At 36.1% G+C, this 19,136-nt stretch overlaps 1 protein-coding gene across 1 annotated transcript in view; it reads right to left on the bottom strand.

Annotated features, from left to right (window-relative positions):
- The window catches only part of tyro3 (TYRO3 protein tyrosine kinase), a 29,615-nt gene that overhangs the window by 2,438 nt on the left and 8,041 nt on the right, over nucleotides 1–19,136 (bottom strand). The window contains exons 3-18 of the mRNA XM_073826854.1: nucleotides 18,411–18,511; nucleotides 18,130–18,300; nucleotides 14,379–14,465; nucleotides 14,037–14,152; nucleotides 9,397–9,577; nucleotides 7,110–7,252; nucleotides 5,923–6,061; nucleotides 5,593–5,719; nucleotides 4,383–4,477; nucleotides 4,189–4,284; nucleotides 3,112–3,192; nucleotides 2,905–2,997; nucleotides 2,688–2,809; nucleotides 2,493–2,602; nucleotides 2,206–2,365; nucleotides 1,409–1,545 (exon numbers count right to left, since the gene is read on the bottom strand). Coding sequence (XP_073682955.1) covers nucleotides 1,409–1,545; nucleotides 2,206–2,365; nucleotides 2,493–2,602; nucleotides 2,688–2,809; nucleotides 2,905–2,997; nucleotides 3,112–3,192; nucleotides 4,189–4,284; nucleotides 4,383–4,477; nucleotides 5,593–5,719; nucleotides 5,923–6,061; nucleotides 7,110–7,252; nucleotides 9,397–9,577; nucleotides 14,037–14,152; nucleotides 14,379–14,465; nucleotides 18,130–18,300; nucleotides 18,411–18,511 — 1,959 coding nt within the window. The remainder of the gene's footprint in view (nucleotides 1–1,408; nucleotides 1,546–2,205; nucleotides 2,366–2,492; nucleotides 2,603–2,687; nucleotides 2,810–2,904; nucleotides 2,998–3,111; nucleotides 3,193–4,188; nucleotides 4,285–4,382; nucleotides 4,478–5,592; nucleotides 5,720–5,922; nucleotides 6,062–7,109; nucleotides 7,253–9,396; nucleotides 9,578–14,036; nucleotides 14,153–14,378; nucleotides 14,466–18,129; nucleotides 18,301–18,410; nucleotides 18,512–19,136) is intronic.

The raw sequence follows: 19,136 nt of genomic DNA, 5'->3' as shown, positions 1-19,136 counted from the left end.
AAATGCATGTTATTGTTTGTATTCTTTATTTGAAGCCTTTCCAACAATGACTGTTTGATTTTGAGATCCATCTTTTCACAGTGAGGACAACTGAGGGACTCATATGCAACTATCACAGATGGTTCAAACGCTCACTGATGCTCCAGAAGGAAAAATAATGCATTAAGAGAATTTGAAGATCAGGGTAAATTTAACTTATTTTGTCTTCTGGGAAACAAGTAAGTATCTTCTGTAGCCTCTGAAGGGCAGTACTAAATTAAAAAATATGATATTTAGGCAAAATAAGAAAAATGTACACATGTACACACACTCGAGCACATTCGGTTCAAAAGTTTTCACCCCTGGCTCTTAACGCATTGCGTTTCCTTCCATGAGCATTTGAACTTTATGTAACAGTTGCATATGAGTCCCTCAGTTGTCCTCAGTGTGAAAAGATGGATCTCAAGATCATACAGTCATTGTTGGAAAGGGTTCAAATACACAAAAATGCTGGAAAACCAAAGAATTTGTGGGACCTGAAGGATTTTTCTGAAGAACAGCTGGCAGTTTAACTGTTCAGGACAAACAAGGGACTCATGAACAACTATCAATAAAAAATCAACAAGAAAACACAGCTGTGGATCATTCAGGTAACAACACAGTATTAAGAATCAAGGGGATGTAAACTTTTGAACAGGTATGTAAATTTTCTCTTGTGGACTATATGTAAACATCTTTTATGTGAAGTATCTTATTCAGGTCAATAAAAAACAAAAAAAACAACATGCATTTTTTATGATCGATCGTTTTGCAGATTCTGAAAGAGGGATGTGTACACCTTGCTAGTAAATTTCTCAAACAAATGGCAAGTTAAACATTTAATTTAACATGAAATTTTGAAGCAGAAAAACTGTAACAAAACATACTCCAATAATCTAAATTTCTAGAGAATTAAAACAAAAATCAGCATATTAAAAAGATTTCTGAAGGATCATGTGACACTGAAGATTAGAGAAATAATGCTGACAAAATCAACTTTGTATCACAGAAATAAATTTATAGTAAAACAAAAAACTGATATTTCATATTGTAAATATATTTCACAATATTACTATTTTTGCTGTATTTCTGTATCAAACAGATGCAGTCTTTGATCAAATAAAAGCAAAAAGGAATGCATTTTGGAGACTTTCTCTACTATAAAAATATGATATAGTCACCTTAGAATTATAAGGTTTTATCTGACATTTTTGTCAAAATTGAGTTATTCACATATTCTTATTCTGTGACAACTTATTTACATTATTTGATGTTTCTTTTTTAAGCTATATACATTTGGGGCCTTTTTTTAGAAAACAAAAATGGTTCTCAGAATGCAGATAGAACCTTATAATTCTAAGGTGACGATATATTAATTAATAAAACTTACATGTCAGCAGGACAGTCAGGAGGCTGTTTGAGTCTTTCTCCTTTGATAAGATACTCATATATTTCTGAGTTCTCCACCCCTGGATAAGGTGTTTGGCCTCTAGTCATGATCTCCCACATGGTCACACCAAATGCCCACTTAATCCAAAATAAATAAACAAACAAAAAACATTAGTACCAGGCACAGTAAAATATTTACCAGTGCTACATACACATGTAAAGAAATCATGAGCATTGTTTTCAGAAAATGTCACCTTAATGTATTACATGGCTTTCTGTGATACTAGATTTTGTTTGTTAATTCTGTGGTCAAATATATTTAGGGATAGTTCATCCAAAAATTAAAATTCTATCAATAATTACATACCCTCTTCTCATTCAAACCCGTAATAAAACCTTTGCTCATCTTCAGAGCACAAGTTAAGATATTTTTGATGAAATGCGAGAGCCTTCTGACCCTACATAGACAGCAACGGTATTGCCACATTCAAGGTCACATACACTAGTAGAAATTGTTAGAAAATGTATTTTTTCTTTAAGCACAAAAAGTATTTTCATAGCTTCATAAAATTATGGTTGAATCACTAATGTCATATGGGTTATTTTATCGATGTCCTAACTACCTTTCTAGGAGATAAACGTAGTTGTGTTGCTGTCTATGCAGGGTCAGAAAGCTCTCAAATTTCATCTAAAATATCTTTGGTATTTGACATTTGGGTAAACTATCCCTTTAAAAGGGACATTTTTAAATAATCTAAAAATCTTAAATACTAATATTAAAGATTTAGTGTTCATTACCACATCACTCTGTGTTGTGTAGACATTATCTGCCAGGCTTTCCAAAGCAATCCACTTTACAGGCAACTTAGAGACAGATCCTTGTCTATAGTAGTCACCGCTGTAGATTTTCTTTGAGAGACCAAAATCTGCTACACACACGCTCATGTTTTCATTCAACCTAAAATTGAGGATGCAGATGATGAGAAAGATTATACTTAAACTAAATCAAAAGACTTTGTGATTAATTGACAATATTAAGGTATATCAAATATGTGTTCCTGTTACATGCACATGAGACAACTCACATGCAGTTGCGTGCAGCCAAATCCCGATGGATGATGTTTTTGCTGCTTAGATACGCCATCCCTCGAGCAATATCCAGCATGAACTGGATAAGTATTTGCTGAGAGAGAGTCTGCAAAAACAAGAGGCAACTTTATAGCATCTACATCCACAGTAGCTGTGTATGCATTTGAGGAAGTGACAGATAATAAACATACAAAAGGTTCATCTCCGAGACGTGACATGAGAAGAAACGTGTGGAGATCTCCATGTTTCATGAAGGGCAGGATCACCATAGGAACAGGTAGTCTCTGCTGGGCCCTCCTGTGCAGACTCACACCTGTGGGAGTGAAATCACAACCATATTTGTTTAATATGTTAAAGCAAACAGATTGTAATCCACAGGTCAAGCAAAAAAGGAGTGTATGCACTAACCAATGAGCTGGATGACATTGGGATGATGGAAGTCCTTCATATAGGCAGCCTCTTTCAGACATTGCTCAATGTCACTGGATGAGTTGATGTCAGCTGTAAGAGCACAGAGGGAGATACATCAATGCACAGAAACAATGGCAACACCAATATCATGGACCACAGACATCTAACAGCTCATTAAATCAATAATTTTAGAAGTACACTTACTTTTTAAGACTTTCACAGCAACCTTCTGCCCAGAGTTATTTTCCGATTTGAGGAAAGCTTCTCTCACAGAGCCAAATTCACCTAGAAAACAAAAACAAACAAATTTTCAGTATTGTTTACTCTAGTCTTCAGTGTCACATGATCTTTCAGTAATCATTCTAATATGCTGATTTGCTCTTATTACTATCAATGTTTAAAACAGTTGTGCTGCCCCCCCAAAAGAAATTAATACTTTTATTTAGCAAGGATGCATTAAATTGTTTAAAAGTGACAGTAAAGACATTTATAATGTTACAAAAGATATTTCAGCATCTATGCAGTGAGCTTTCTATTGTACGGTAACCATACATCTTTTTTTACCCAGATATGTCCTCTTTTTGGACTTAAAAAAATGCGTCCAACCGGGGTTTCTAAATCGCACCCAAAATGTCTGAGATTCGGCTTTTGCTTTCTACAATCGCCATTCATTCATTCATTCATGTGCGTTTTTGTATTAAAGCCTTGCGTGGGACTGTTTTCTTAATGCCGCTCCCGCAAACATCCTAATATTGAATATAATTTTTGCACATCAATATGCAGGGTATTTAACCCCTTAGTGTTCCAACGTTCCTCCGGCGGGACGTTTTGCATTGAGTTAAGTTTGACAGGAACTCTAAGGGGTTAAATCAGTTTAGATGCAGCTCGTGTTGGATGTAGGGTTGCCAAATCCAATTTTTTTCCACGGAATTGGGCTGATTTTAAACTGGTGCGGCGGGTTGATTTTCTTCTGTGGGTTAAAAGTTTGAAATATTGCATAAATTCCATTTGACTGAAATGCTTGTATTGAAACATTTAGTATTCTACCTGTGATAAAACTGTGGTAGATATTAGTTTTGTGAAGGATGGCCACTCTGGTAGGAAGCTTTTTAGCTGTATTTATGATTTGCATAACTATGACTGTAAAATATGTAGTTTTGGGATATGGTCACCCTATTCTATTCATCAAAGATAACTGAAAACAAATGTATCAGTGTTTCCACCAAAATAAGCAGCAAAGCCTTCATTAATAATCATATGAACATCCAAGTCATAATGTACCTTTTCCAAGCATGCGTCCCAGAGTTAATAGCCTTTCAGAGATGAGAACATCCTGTAACTTGGCCTTCAAATCACTGTTGATTCCTAGACTGTCCACTAGAGGGAAACAGAGTCGAAATTTATAATTTCCTGCAAAACATGTACTGTAGGATGTCAAAGGGGCAATCATGCGTGCCAGCAACGTGTTCACTTACATGTGGATTCAGGCGGCTCAGGGAACTGCCTGTTAAAGGACCTGACAGCTGTAAAGGTTACTGGTACATCTGTCCCTGAAGCTGGAAATGCAGACCTGCCAACAAACCAAAATATGACGATAACCAAACTGCCCAAACTACATCACGTCTGGAACTGAGGAAATATGGATTTAAAGTTTCATTACTTGAGTATACAGTGGTGGCCAAAATTATTAGAACTACATACACTATTATTTTCACCAACTACAACATGGTTTTAAGTCAGTTATTTCTATCTTTTGCTGTAGTGTGTCAGTAGGAAATATCAGTTTACATTTCCAAACATTAATTTTGCCATTAATTGTAATAATCTAGTGAGATTTTTGTTTGCAAAAGGAGTTTGACAAGAGCCAGTGCTCCACACAGCGATCTGTTCTCTTCTGTCTGAATGATGTCTGTCATCCAGTCTGTCTGGAATGACAAGAAACAGAACAAACTGAGACGGACTAAATCCAGAATAACTGTGGCAATGTCTCTAAGATACTTCAGGTGCAAATCTACAGTACTGTTAAAAGTTTAGGCACTTGTGTAAAAATGCTGTAAAATGTGGATGCTGAAAATAATGTCATAAATAGTTTTTCTTTATCAATTAACTTTTATTAACTAAATTAAAATCAACGTTTGATGTGACCATCCATTGCATTTAAAGCAGCTTTTGCCCTAGAAGCACTTGCACATAGTTTTTCAGGTAGCTTTGCAGGTAGGTCTCTTGAAGCATCTAGGAGACATTGCCACAGTTCTCATGGATTTAGTCTGTCTCAGTTGCTTCTGCTTCTTCATGTCATTCCAGACAGACTGGATAATGATGATGAGACCAGATCTCTGTGTGGAGCACTGGCTGTTGTCAGACTCCTTGTGCAAGCAAAAATCTCACTGGACTATTACAAGTAATGGCAAAATTAATGTTTGCAAATGTAAACTGATATTTCATACTGACACACTACAGCAAAAGATAGAAATAACTGACTTAAAATCATTTTTTTGGCTGGTGAAAATACTACTGTTCTAAAACTTTTGGCCACCACGGTAGCTGATGCAAACCTGTCTGTAAAAGAACAGATTACAGTCTAAGAGACAAGATTATAGTCTAAACCTAAACAAAATGTGTAGTTACTGCATTTTGAGCAGTAAATATAGTGTATGAATGTGTCACATTCAGTAAAAAACATACCCAAACTGGGTCTCTTTGCCTCTGTTGCGTACAAGTACAATCAACAGGAGTCCCACCATGGTGGCTACAAGAAGGCCGAAAAGCAGCCCCACCCACATATGGCCCCTCTGGGTCTGAGCCTGCATGGCTGAAACAAAACAACAAGAGCGTTAAACACCACTTCTGCTCAAAACTGCCTGAAGCCACGCCATTCCTGCATAATGAGCCACACAAAGAAGAGAATCTCTCAGAGTGCAGCATTATGTGAACATGAGGTCACAAAAAAGCTGCAGTGACCGCAGAAGTCCCAAATTGAAAAGGCAGGAGGGCAAACAATGAGAGTGGACAGACCTGACACAGGCATCACGAGAACAGGCTGGCTCCAAGGGCCACATCCTGCCACTGTGCACGCTGCAACCTGGAAGGTGGCGTTAAAGAAGCGCCCTGCACCCGAGAGACGGGCGACGTTGTCTTTAAACAGTAAGGGATCCTGTGAAGACAAAAATCAAATTGTGCATAAAAAGACATGACAGAGGAGAACCAATGGCCTTTAGGCATCCAAATTTGGCATGTACAGTTGAAGTCAAAAGTTTACATACACCTTGCAGAATCTGCAAAATGTTAATTCTTTTACTGAAATAAGAGGGATCATACAAAATGCATGTTATTTTTTAAATTAGTACTGACCTGAGTAAGATATTTCACATAGTTAACATACACTTGATTCTTAAAACTGTTATTACCTGAATGATCCACAGCTGTTTTTTTAATGATAGAACAGTTAAAATGCCAGCTGTTCTTCAGGAAAAAAAACCTTACCAACAATGACTGTATGAATTTGAGATCCATCTTTTCACACTGAGGACAACCGAGGGACTCATAGGCAACTATTACAGAGGGTTCAACGCTCACTGATGCTCCAGAAGGAAACACAAGGCTTTAAGAGCCGGGGGTGAAAACTTTTGAAAAATATAAAGATCTGTACATTTTTCTTATTTTGATTAAATATCTTTTTTTTCCCATTTACTACTGCCCTTCAGAAGCTACAGACTTATATGTTTCACAGAAGACATAATGCATTGTGTTTCCTTCTGAAGCATAAGTAAGCATTTGAACCTTCTGTCATGAAAGTGTGAAAAGATGGATTTCAAAATTGCACAATCATTGTTGCAAAGGGTTCAAATACACAAAAATGATAAAAAAACCAAAGAACTTGTGGGGCCTGAGGGATTTTTCTGAAGAACAGCGGGCAGTTTAACTGTTCAGGACAAACAAGGGACTCATGAACAACTATCACTAAACAAAAAAACAGCTGTGGATCATTCAGGTAACAACACAGTGTTAAGAATCAAGGGTACATAAATGTTTGAACAGGGTCATCTTTATAAATTCAACTATTATTTTCTCTTGTGGATTTTATGTAAATGTCATTTTGTTTTTCATGCCTTTCCAAACACAGATTTACTATTTGGGCAGAACCCTAGTGTTAATGTTGCACAATTTCCTTTATAAGTGTGTTTTCCATTACAGTGATGTACCTGACTCTCTCCTCCCTGGCTCCACTGCACTTTATATGCCACCAACTTTCCACGTAGCTCCTCCTGTTCCAGTGCCGCCCAGGACAGAGTGAGCTGCTGCTCGCTGAGTTCAAAGGTAAAGTTCTTTGGAGCTGCTGATGGTGCTGTGTAAGAAAGATATGAAAACAGTAAAGAGGGAGCGTAAAGAGGGTCAATTACCACTGTAAAGACAAAAGTATGAGTCAAACGCCTCTGCACGTCAATAAATAAGTCACAGCCAAACCCAGATGGAAATTGTTCAGATTTTCTCCACTGAATTAGGGGAAAGAGGAAACTCTGGAATCGGTGGAAAGGATTTTAAATGGAGAGGAGAGTAGGACACATTTATAGGGGATAAGAAAGTAAATCAAATTTATTTAAACAGTTGCAATGACTGTTCTGGCCAGTAGGTGGCAGCATATTGGACGCTGTATGTGGCAGCATTGCATTGATATGGATTGGGGACACGCACAATGGCACATTGTACCGCTCAGCCTGGAATCTACTGGACTGCAGCCAGTGCTAGCAGTTTACAAACATGCAAACAGGGTCAACTTCAGAAACCCCTTCTGCTCCTCAAACCCAACCGCCAGCTCCTCCCCTTCCAAACCCCCTCGCCCCAGGCATCTGGCCAGAACCAGCTCTCTGGGTTGTTTGTTTACTTCCAACCCACCAAAACGTTGGTCAGGCCGGCTAAGTTTTATTCCTGATGGAATTCTAAAAATGTTAGTCACTCAGGACTGTTCTACCACAATTTGGAATATTTATGTCAGTGTCAATTAGCCCTCATTCATCTAAACCTAATTATTTAGTGATGTATGCAGCAATGCATGTTGTAGAGAACTTTAAGCTTCCTTCGAGATGGATCTGAATTCTACAAACGCAATTTCCTTCCTTCCTTCCTCTCTTCTCAGTACCTCAACACTCTTCATGCTGACACAAAGTATAGGGATGACCAGATCAAATTTCACATGAAAATAAAAAGAAATGTATAAAATTGTATTTTGTAAAAAGAAAATTACTGTACTTAGTGTAATTTAGTAATTAAAATTTTTCATTAAAAATATTTTTGATTGCCATATATCAAGTCTTATTTTCTATTTTATTATATATCAAGTCTTATATCTTAAACTAATACCAAAAAACAAAAACTACAATAATAAATGCTAATAATATGCTCAGATAAACCCTTCTGATCAGCGAATTTGAGTTTTAGATCATAGTTTACACACATTTCAGGGGACCTTCAATAGAGCGTTTTCTCGATGCATCATCAAGCAGCCATATTGGTGGCTGTCAACATACACAATGCCACTGAACCAAACAAAACTTGCATATTTTGCTGATTATTGCTGCTGAAAAAGATCAATTACTGTCATGTTTTGGGTTGTACTAATCAGTGAGGCCGGGAAAAACATTTAAAGTACTGTAGACTACCAAAGGTTATAACAAATCAAGAAGAAGAGTGCAAAAAACTGTCTGAGAAACAAAAAGCATTTGTGGTTGGCCAAACTAAACCACGATTGCCAGAGCAAGAATCTTGACAACATTTGTGTTTGTTCTTTTCATTTCCGGTCAGGTAGGTTAAATATTAGGCTAACATCTTAATTAATACTGCTTGTATGTATTTCTACCACCTATTAACTTTAGTTTGTTAAAATATTGTGTCCTTTCCTGCTTACTAAGTCCTTATACGATTTAACAGTTTCCACACATTTTCCCTTGGTTTAGATAGCATAAATGATGAGAACAACGTATTCAGTAGTACATTAACTGTGCAATCCATGCTGATGTTTACATCTGAGTATCGCCAAACCCTCTAAAGTTTACTTATAGGCTGCACATTAAGCTGTTTTTTTTTTTTAAATCAAGAAAGCTACATGTCACTTAAACTTCTTTTATAGAGACTGCGCTAATAAAGAGCAGTTTATAACCAATTAAATAATTTTAAGTGGAGAATAAGTAAAAACAAAAACATTTTGACTAGAAAACATCTGAACAATTTTGCACATGGGAACTTTACCATTCTTTATCTCAAACAGTAGAGCACTGAACTAGCTATGTCAAGGCCATGGGTTCGATTCCCAGGGAATGCAAGAGCTGATAAAATGTTTACTTTGAATACAATACAAGGTGATTTAGATAAAAGTGTCTGCCAAATGCACGAATTTCAATAGCAATGACATTTGAGCAAAAAGCCATTTATAGCACATTAGAAAGAAACAACGAGCATGCATAATGTCATTACCTTATCTAATGTTTCACATACCTGCCTCTGGAGTGTGAAAGTCCACCCACGGAGAAAAGGAGGAAGAGCCCACCTCGTTAACACACCGGATCCTCACACTGTAATTTGAGTAACTGCTGAGACCTTCAAACACATGCTGGAAAGGAGGAACTACCACATCCACATCAGGAAGTTTGACCTTCTTTCCAGGTCCCTTTGACACCTACAAATGGATCACAAGCAGATCCTGAGAATTTTGGAAGAAATTACATTTGCTAACTATTTACTTCCACCAAGCTTATTTCCACCATTGCACAAAAATGACTTCTCACAGTTGCAATCTCTCATATTTCTAACTTTCTAATTGCGAGTTTATATCTCGAAATTGCAAGTTATAAACTCATAATTGTGAGTTTACGTTGCAAGTTATACATTTGAGATTGAGAGTTTACGTTTCTAATTATGACTTATTTTCTTTGAATTCTGATGTTACTTTTCACAATTCTGTTCTTTGCTTCTGTCACAGAAAAAATAAAACAGGTTATTCAGAGTTTCCACTCTAAGCCAAATGTCAAATTCCCTGACTTTCACTGACTAAAACGCTTAATTTCCATGACCTATAATGAACGGATCCATCCATTTGCAAGCTTTATTTACTTGTTTACAGACGTTTTTAATACAAAACACACATAGACACAATTTTTTTTTTTTTTTTGCTTTTACCCCTTCAAATGCACTTTGATATTTTTTCTGTACTATTTATAGTGAAATTAATTTATGGTTTTTATGCTTTCAAAATACGGTATAGAAAAATTACATTTTGATAAATGGAAACAAAACATTTAAAGCAACAAACAAAATTCTCTGACTTTCAATGTTTGAAATAGACCTTTTAAAATTCCATGAAATTCCAGAAATCCGTGACTCGTGGAAACCCTGGTTATTCGACTTTATATCTCACAATTTTATATCTCAAAAAAGCTTTTTACCCTCACAATTGTGAGTTTATATCTCACAAATCAGACTTTTCTTCTCACAATCTGAGTTTTTTCCTCAGAATTTTAAGAAAAATGTCTGAATTGTTTGAATTGTGAGATAAGCTGTTACAATTACCTTTTTTAGATTTTTATTTTCTATTGCAGGAATTAGCTTACATAAAGAGACCTTACATTTTTTTTTACAAGAAACATGTTTTCTCAAAACAACAGTGAGACTTTGTTTTGTTTTTACAGATGTCTCGCTCTTCTCCAGATGTAATGAGGGTCTATTTTATGGGTCACTAGCACAATCTAAGCTAAAAACAAAAACCATGTTATCTGAGAGCTAGACACCATATTGTTAAAGGAAGAGTTCTAAACAATGGAAGCCAATGGGGATTGGTGCTTTAAGAAGGACAAAAGCACCTTAAAAGTAGTCCATACGACCTGTAAGCAGTGTAAAACATTCCTCCTCTACATCTGCTATGTGTTACACAGGAGGAAAGTCATACAGGTTTGGCATGACAAGAGGGTGAATAAATTATTTCATTTTGGGGTGTGCCAATACTGTACTGCAATAGGACAAGCATGAGGACATAAAGGAGAAGTTCACATCCAGAACAAAAAATTACAGATCATTTACTCACCCACTTGTCATCCAACACGTTCATGCCTTTCTTTCTTTAGTCATAAAGAAATTATGTTTTTTGAGGAAAACATTTCAGGATTTCTCTCCATATAGTGAACTTCTATGATGCCTGTGAGTATTAACTTTCAAAATGCAGTTTAAACACAGCTTCAAATGGCTCTAAATGATCATAGTCGAGGAAGAAGGGTCTTATCTAGTGAAACAATTAGTTATTTTCTAGGAAAATTGACAATTTATATACTTTTTTAACCTCAAATGCTTGTCTTGTCTAGCTCTGTGTGTGCTCTGTGTACTCCGGTTCAAGGCATTTAGGGTATGTCGAAAAACTTCCATCTCATTTTCTCCTCCAATTTTAAAATCGCCCTACATTGCTCCAGAAGTACCGAGCAAGTGTTTACAAAGTGAACGTGCATAGATGGTCAAACGCCTTTTACAAAAAATAAAAATGTAAAACAGAGATATAGGGCGATTTTGACGTTGGAGGAGAAAATAAGATGGGAGTTTTTCAACATACCCTACCTGTCTTGAACCGGAATACACAGAGTCCATGCAGAGTTAAACAAGACAAGCATTTGAGGTCAAAAAGTAAATAAATTGTAATTTTTATTTTAGAAAATAACCGATCATTTCACTAGATAAGACCCTTCTTCCTTGGCTGGGATCAATTAGGCCCCGTTTACACTGTCAGTTAAATGTGACACAATTCAGATTTTTTGGCTCATATGTGACACAGATCGGATCTGTTCTATGACAGTGTAAACGGGTAAAAAACGCATGCATTCGATATTTCGAGATCGCTTTCAGACCTGATTCATATGTGAAAAATCAGATATAAATCGGATATGTGCCAATGCGACTGTCATGTAAAGGCAGATCGGATTTTCTGCGGCATAGGTTCTGTACGTCATTAAAATTGCTACAATATGTACTTCTCCGCGGTTTAATGACGTCTTATGTTACCCTTGCTGGCAAAATTAGTGTAAATGCGCACAGGTACAGGCAAAATGGTGAAAAAACGTTGGTTGAGGTTTTCACAAAAATGTGTTTATTAAGCCTACGTCTAGTAATCCTAAATGCTCCAAATAGTGATTAGACACCTAAAAATGTCTTTATTTGTACATTTACTGAGAGGATTACCTTTTCTCTGCTCACTTCTCTGACTGTCATCTAAAGTGTGCGCATAACGTGCTTCCAACGGCGTGCAAACCCAATAAATACACATATACACTGAATTACAGTATTTCAGTATTCATGCAAACATAATCTGTTCTGTCTTAAGTGAACGCTTGGGGAACTGTTGGGGAAAAACATCTGAAGTGTAACATATTTGATTTGTGCATTACAGTATATCTGTACAGTAGTCTGTCTCATTAATGTTATTCTAACCATAAAAGAAAAGAGGGAATCACTCACTGCTCATCTTTAAACTGCTGTTGTATAATAATCATATATAATTTAATAATACTTTTTTTTATAATAAACACATTTGAGTATTTGTTTTTTGCACGTGAATGCTTTTGTTTAAATTTAAAATGATAAAGGTAATGCATTATTTCTTTCTTTCTAGGCTATTTGTTATACTGTTTTTTTCGCATCTGTTCTTATTTCTAATAGCAAAGATAAAATAAAAAAATAGCTGTATTGTAATTATTAATATAGTAATTATTGATAAGAAAAGAACTGGAAGAAAACTTTAATCTTTCTCATAATCAACTTTACTGACTCTATCGACTTCAAACGGGTGTAGCGTAGTCCGACAAATCATGCATCATATTTTTAAAAATGTGTTAATTGTGACTCGTTTGATCAGCACTGTTCACATATTATTCTCAGGAGGAAGCACGTTAGAAGGAGGTAAATGACAACAACACATGCGCAATGTTTAAAGGGGTCATCAGGTGCAAAACTAACGTTTCCAAGTTGTTTGAACATTAATGTGTGTTGGTAGTTTGTTTACATAACCACCCTACAATGATAAAATCCACCCAGTGGTATTTTTTTAATCTTTAAAAGTAATATCCCCTTTTTAAAATCAGTTCATTCTCAGCTTCTTGTCATTGTGACGAAACGCATTTGATTGACATGAGCGTCTTACCTTAGACCCGCCCTCACCGAGCTGAAACAGTCCGATTACGATCCTCACTGTGTCGACTTAGGTGCAGAGTAAGACTCTAATTGAGCGAATGAGGTGTTTTGTTGTTGGATGTAATAATGAACATAGCAGTCGTCATTTACTCCCGACATCTGAGCCGCTGAAACGCAGAGGTTTAACATTACTTTCGTTTTTAAATGGAAAGCACCAATCCCGATCTACATATGCATCTATCTTTGTGCAAATCGTTCCTGATGCAGCTTCACCCACAGCAGAAATGAGTATAAGGGTTTTTATGCATCTTTGCAAATGGCCTTTCTTAATAATGTGCTTGTTGGCAAGTTTCGCCGATAAACGCGGCTAAATGCGGCTAAAGTAAACATAATCCCAGAGAGGGCCAGGCGAGCAGAGTTTGTGGTATTTAAAGGGGCATATGTCTTAAATTGAGCTGAAATTTTGCAGAGCTGATTTTGACAAGGTAAAAGGGTGTTTTTTACACTACTACTGAGAATTTTTAACCAAAGTATATCAGAGACTTTTCATTAAGACCCTAAAGAATCATATAAACTTGTGGAAAATGGGCATCCGATGACCTCTTTAAGATGATATGGCAAGTGTAAACACATGAATCGGATATGGGTCACAATTGAAAGAATGTGTAAACAGATCTGATGTGTAAAAAAACTGATATAGGCAACAAATCAGAATTGGTCATCAAGACCTGCAGTGTAAACAAGGCCTTTAAAGCTGCATTTTGGAAGTTCAAACTCACGGGCACCATAGAAGTCCACAATATGGAAAGAAATCCTGAAATGTGTTCCTCAAAAAACATAATTTCTTTACAACTGAAGAAAGAAAAAACTGAGTAAATTATCAGTATATATTCGTTCTAAAAAGTGAACTTCTCCAGAACAAAAAGTCATGCAACACTGTCAAAAACTATGTAGTAACAGGCATACTCTACCTGTATAGTGCAGGTGGAAAGCTGTGAGTGCCCAGTGAAACCTGGACTCCATGTTAAGGTTATATTAAGATCAGACACATGATGTACCTTCACATCCCGGGGGGAATCAGGGCGGACTGCTCATAAAAATCACATGTAAGAAAAACATTATAACAGCAACATATATTTAGCTTCTCTCTGCTGAGAGCCTTTTGTGGTTTTATTTATATGGTTGACTATTTAATAGTTGTTAGAATGCATGCTGGATTACTGCCAAAACAAAAACCAACAACTAAGTGTGCATTCTGTATGCAATTACATTGAATTACAGCTGGAAGTGAAAAACACTGCGGTATGTCTCACCTTTAATGTGCACTGTGCCTGTGCGTGACACGGAGATGCCTCGAGTGTTCTTAGCCTCACAGTAAAATTTTATACTGTCATTCACACCTGGTTGAGCAAATGAGAAACACATTGCTGTGGTCAGCAAGAAGAAAGGAAATTATATTTGCATAAAGAAAATAATATTATAATCTAACATTATTTTCATGCTAATTTAAAAATACGTCCTAGTATATATTATACATGACACTTTTAAAAAGCGGCTTCAAGAAGAACTGGTAAAACTTGGACAACCTGTATGGTAATTCAATAAACAGGAGGGAGTTGCAAAAAGAGCGAATCAAAAAACAGTTTTCTGAATAACTCAAAGAAAGGTTACAAAAACCATCCTGATCTCATGTCTCAGCCCGCCATATGAACAAGGCCATGACAGCTGTGACATTGTTTAAAATCATGACAGAGTTATCGGCCCTGTTCAGAATAAAAACAACAGCTCAGCTCTACACTGAGTGAGTCAAAGCCCATTTATGCCAAAGGTGCAAGTGGTTGATAATATGAACACTGTCACACAATGACACACAGTCTTACACAGACCTAATGACTCAATGATTTCTCAGCATTAGGCTATTAAAATGGAAAGTTTACTTTACTGGGCTTCAACACACTAGCAGTATTGATTAATATAATGCATTCCCTCACAGAAGAAAAGATCCAGTTACAAAATGTAAAGGCAGGGCGGTAGTCTTTTTAAGTCCAGACTTTTTGTACAACAAGAACATGGCTTGTGAAAGTCTGAAACATATAATTAAATGTAATCTATGTAATTTTACACTACATGTAAGCACAATCTTGTCCCATCGGAAACACATGACTTCTACACCTTTGTACAAACTCAAAGTCACAGTCACTCCACATACAGAAAGCAACCAGTGACTCACTTCTACAATTTAACTGCCCAAAATATCACCTGACAGAAGATTTAAAAGAGGATTTATAAATCTTAGATGTTTCACATGATGTTTCATAGTGTGATTAATATACTACTTATTAATTCAGTGAAAGTTTGTGCATTGCATCAAACAGACAATGGTGAATAAAATATAGGAGTGTTTTCAGAACAGTATTGGGGAGTAACTTTTAAAACAAAGCGTTGATACTAACTTAACCACATTTCAAGTAGCATGAGAATAAACTTTAATTTTAAGAGGTTAAGCCATTGAATTTGTTGATGTTTTTTTACTTTAAAGTGCAAATTACCTGTTTTAAAATGATTTGAACATCCAGTATGTTGGCATTTTCATTTTTGATGCAATTGAAATGTAAGCTTGCTAAACCATTTGAAACATTTCAGGGCTTGCATGACTAGAAAGGCTACCTGTTGGCTGTTGAGTGAATTAATCTGTTTCAAAAGGATTTTGGGGCCAGTTCCCATATTTGTGTATTGGCCACTTAAATGTGTGTACACACAACAGGAAGTAATACATAGAACTATCCCAGATCTGATAAATGCCATAAATTCGCCCTTAATGCACACCAATTCAACACTCTAACACCGCTTTAGAGCAGTATTTGAGACCAAGCATATGTGAACCTGGACCACAAAACCAGTCACAAGCAGCATGTGTATATTTGTAGCAATAGAGACACATCATAATCTGAAAACCACACGAACGTTTGGGGGAAAACAATCCAACACTTTCCATTGACTTTGTATTGCGTGAAGCTGCCTCCTTGACATTTTTGGCTTATAACAAAAATCAGAACAATGTCTAAAAACTGCTATGTGACAAAGTTTACAGTAAACAAGCTAAAGAACACAGAACTACATTTTTATAAGCTGTCGACCTAAAAAAAAGCGTTTAAGGACACAAAAGTAGAGCTTAATGTGTCTTATTGCTCTGAGAACTACACCCGCTGGAGGGAAATTTTAACGGCGACAGTAAACATTCATTATTTTTAACCATGTCAAAGGATTATTTGACCACCCTGAAAGGAGGAGATATATTGAGAAACTAAAGTGTATTGTCTATGTCAGTGCTCCTTTTCCTTACCTTCCTTTTATTGGAGAAATGATCCAACGTGAAATACCCTGACATTTGTGTCCTTAAACACTCGTTTTTTGGGTCGACAGTTTATAAAATCGTAGTTATTTGTGTTTTTTTTAGCTTGTTTACTGTACACCTTGTCTCATTGCAGCTTTTAGACATTGTTCTGTTTTTTGTTATAAGTCAGAAATGACAAGGAGTCAGTGTATAGCAATACAAAGTCAATGGAGAGCGTTGGATTGCATAGCCAACAATACTTTGTATGGGTCAAAATGATTTTATGCCAATAATCATTAAGATATGAAGTAAAGATCACATTCCATGAAGATATTTTGTAAATTTTCTTCCATAAATACATAAAAACTTAATTTTTGATTAGTAATATGCATTGTTAAGAACTTCAGTTGAACAATTTTAAAGGGGATTTTCTCAGTATTTTGATTTTTTGCACCCTCAGATTCCAGATTTTCAAATAGTTGTATCTCGGCCAAATATTGTCCTATCCTAACAAACCATATATCAATAGAAAGCTTATTTATTGAGCTTTCATATGATGTATACGTCTCAGTTTTGTCAAATTTAACCTTATGACTGGTTTTGTGGTCCAGGGTCATAAATGTGTAATAAAGCCCTGCCCTGTTAAAAAAACAGCATATGCTGGTTGGTAGGTTTTGATGCTGGTTTAAGCTGGTCCCAAACTATTTTATGCTCAGGACCATCTTAGGACCAGCGCATGACTAGCTAAGGACCAGCATAAACCATTTTAGGACCAGCATAAACCAGTTTAGGACCATCTAAAACCAGCACCCCAGCATTAAAACCTACCTAACCAGCATATGCTGTTTTTTTCAACAGGGTTTGAAAACATTACTCGCCCATCAGGTAATCATTATATGCACAACTGCAGTCTTCACACCCACTTGAAAATTTGGGGCAAATACTGAAAATATGTCATAAATATGTCATAAGTGTCCCAAATTTGATAAATGTCATAAATGTGCCCTTAATGCACACCAATTCAACACTATCTCTAACCCTGCTTTAGAGCAGTATTTGAGACCAGGCATCACATGTAGCATGGGTATATTTGTAGCAATAGCCAACAATACTTTGTACGAGTCAAAATTATACATTGTTCTTTTATGCCAAAAATCATTAGGTTATTAAGTAAAGATCATGTTCCATGAAGATATTTGGTAAATTTCCTACCATAAATATATAAAAACTTAATTTTTGATTAGTAATATGCATTGTTAGGAACATCATTTGGACAACTTTAAAGGTGATTTTCTCAATATTTAGATTTTTAAATAGTTGTATCTTGCCCAAATATTGTCCTGTCATAACAATCAATGGAAAGCTTATTTATTCATCTTACAGATGATCTATAAATCTCAGTTTTGAAAAATTTACCCTTATGACTGGTTTTGTGGTCCAGGGTCACAAATAACCTTTACAGGCCAAATGTGCCTCAAGCACAAATGCCTGCATTTATATAAAACATATATAACCATACCATCTTAAACCAGCTAAAACCAGCATATGCCATTTTTTTTCAACAGGGTGTGAAAACATTACTTGTCCATGGGGTAATTGTTATATCCACATTCTTCACACCCACTTGAAAATTTGGGGCAAACACCAAAAATATGTCATGTAAGAAGACAAGTGGTCAAGTGCAAAGACTGCAAATGTGTGTATTGGGACAGACCCTAGGTGTGTCTCACCTTTAACAAAGAGAACTGAGGGAGAGGGTGTGAAATCACCCTTCTGTTTGCCTCCCAGCCACCACAGCACCTCCACAGGTTCTGGAGGACCTGACGCAGCACATGTCAGGTTGAACGACTCCCCTGCAAATGCAGCCACATCCTCGGGTTCCTCCACAAAATGTGGCACACCTAAAATTATAAGCAGTAAGAGACAACATCTGTAGTGTTTGCACTAAAGCAACAAAATATAAGCTGAGAAATCGATTTCTTGATGGATTCTGAAGCAGCAACTGACATACCTTCTACTGTAATCCAAGCAGGTTCTGAAGAAATGATCATGCCGTGATATTCAACTTCACACCAGTACTTCCCCGCATCTTGCTGCTGTACGGATTTAACACTACAAACAAAGAAACACTCAGAACAGACACTTTTAAGGGTCAAATAAACATCAAACGACATTTGCGTCATTTATATATCATCAAGTTGATATAAACCAAAAGCATGGGTATATTTGTAGCAATAGCCAAAAATACATTGTATGGGTCAAAATTACTGCAGTTTTTAAAATGCCAAAAATCAATAAAATATTAAGTAAAGATCATGTTCCATGAAGATATTTTCTAAATTTCCCACTGTAAATATATCAATTTAATTTTTGATTAGTAATAGGCATTGCCAAGAACTTCATTTGGACAACTTTAAAAGTGATTTTCTCAATATTTAGATTTTTTTTCGATTTCGATCAGATTCCAGATTTTTAAATAGTTGTATCTCACCCAAATATGTGACCCTGGACCACAAAACCAGTCATAAGGTAAAATTTTACAAAACTGAGATGTATACATCGTATGAAAGCTCAACAAATAAGCTTTCTATTGATGTATGGTTTGTTAGGATATGACAATATTTGGCCGAGATACATCTATTTGAAAATCAGGAATCTGAGGGTGCAAAAAAATCAAAATACTGAGAAAATCACCTTTAAAGTTGTCCAAATTAAGCTCTTAACAATGCATATTATT

The sequence above is a fragment of the Garra rufa genome, chromosome 21 (genome assembly GCF_049309525.1).
Source record: "Garra rufa chromosome 21, GarRuf1.0, whole genome shotgun sequence".
NCBI classification, from domain to species: domain Eukaryota; kingdom Metazoa; phylum Chordata; class Actinopteri; order Cypriniformes; family Cyprinidae; genus Garra; species Garra rufa.
The sequence above is the reverse complement of the archived record's forward strand: the minus strand, read 5'-3'. Positions and strand labels throughout refer to the sequence as shown.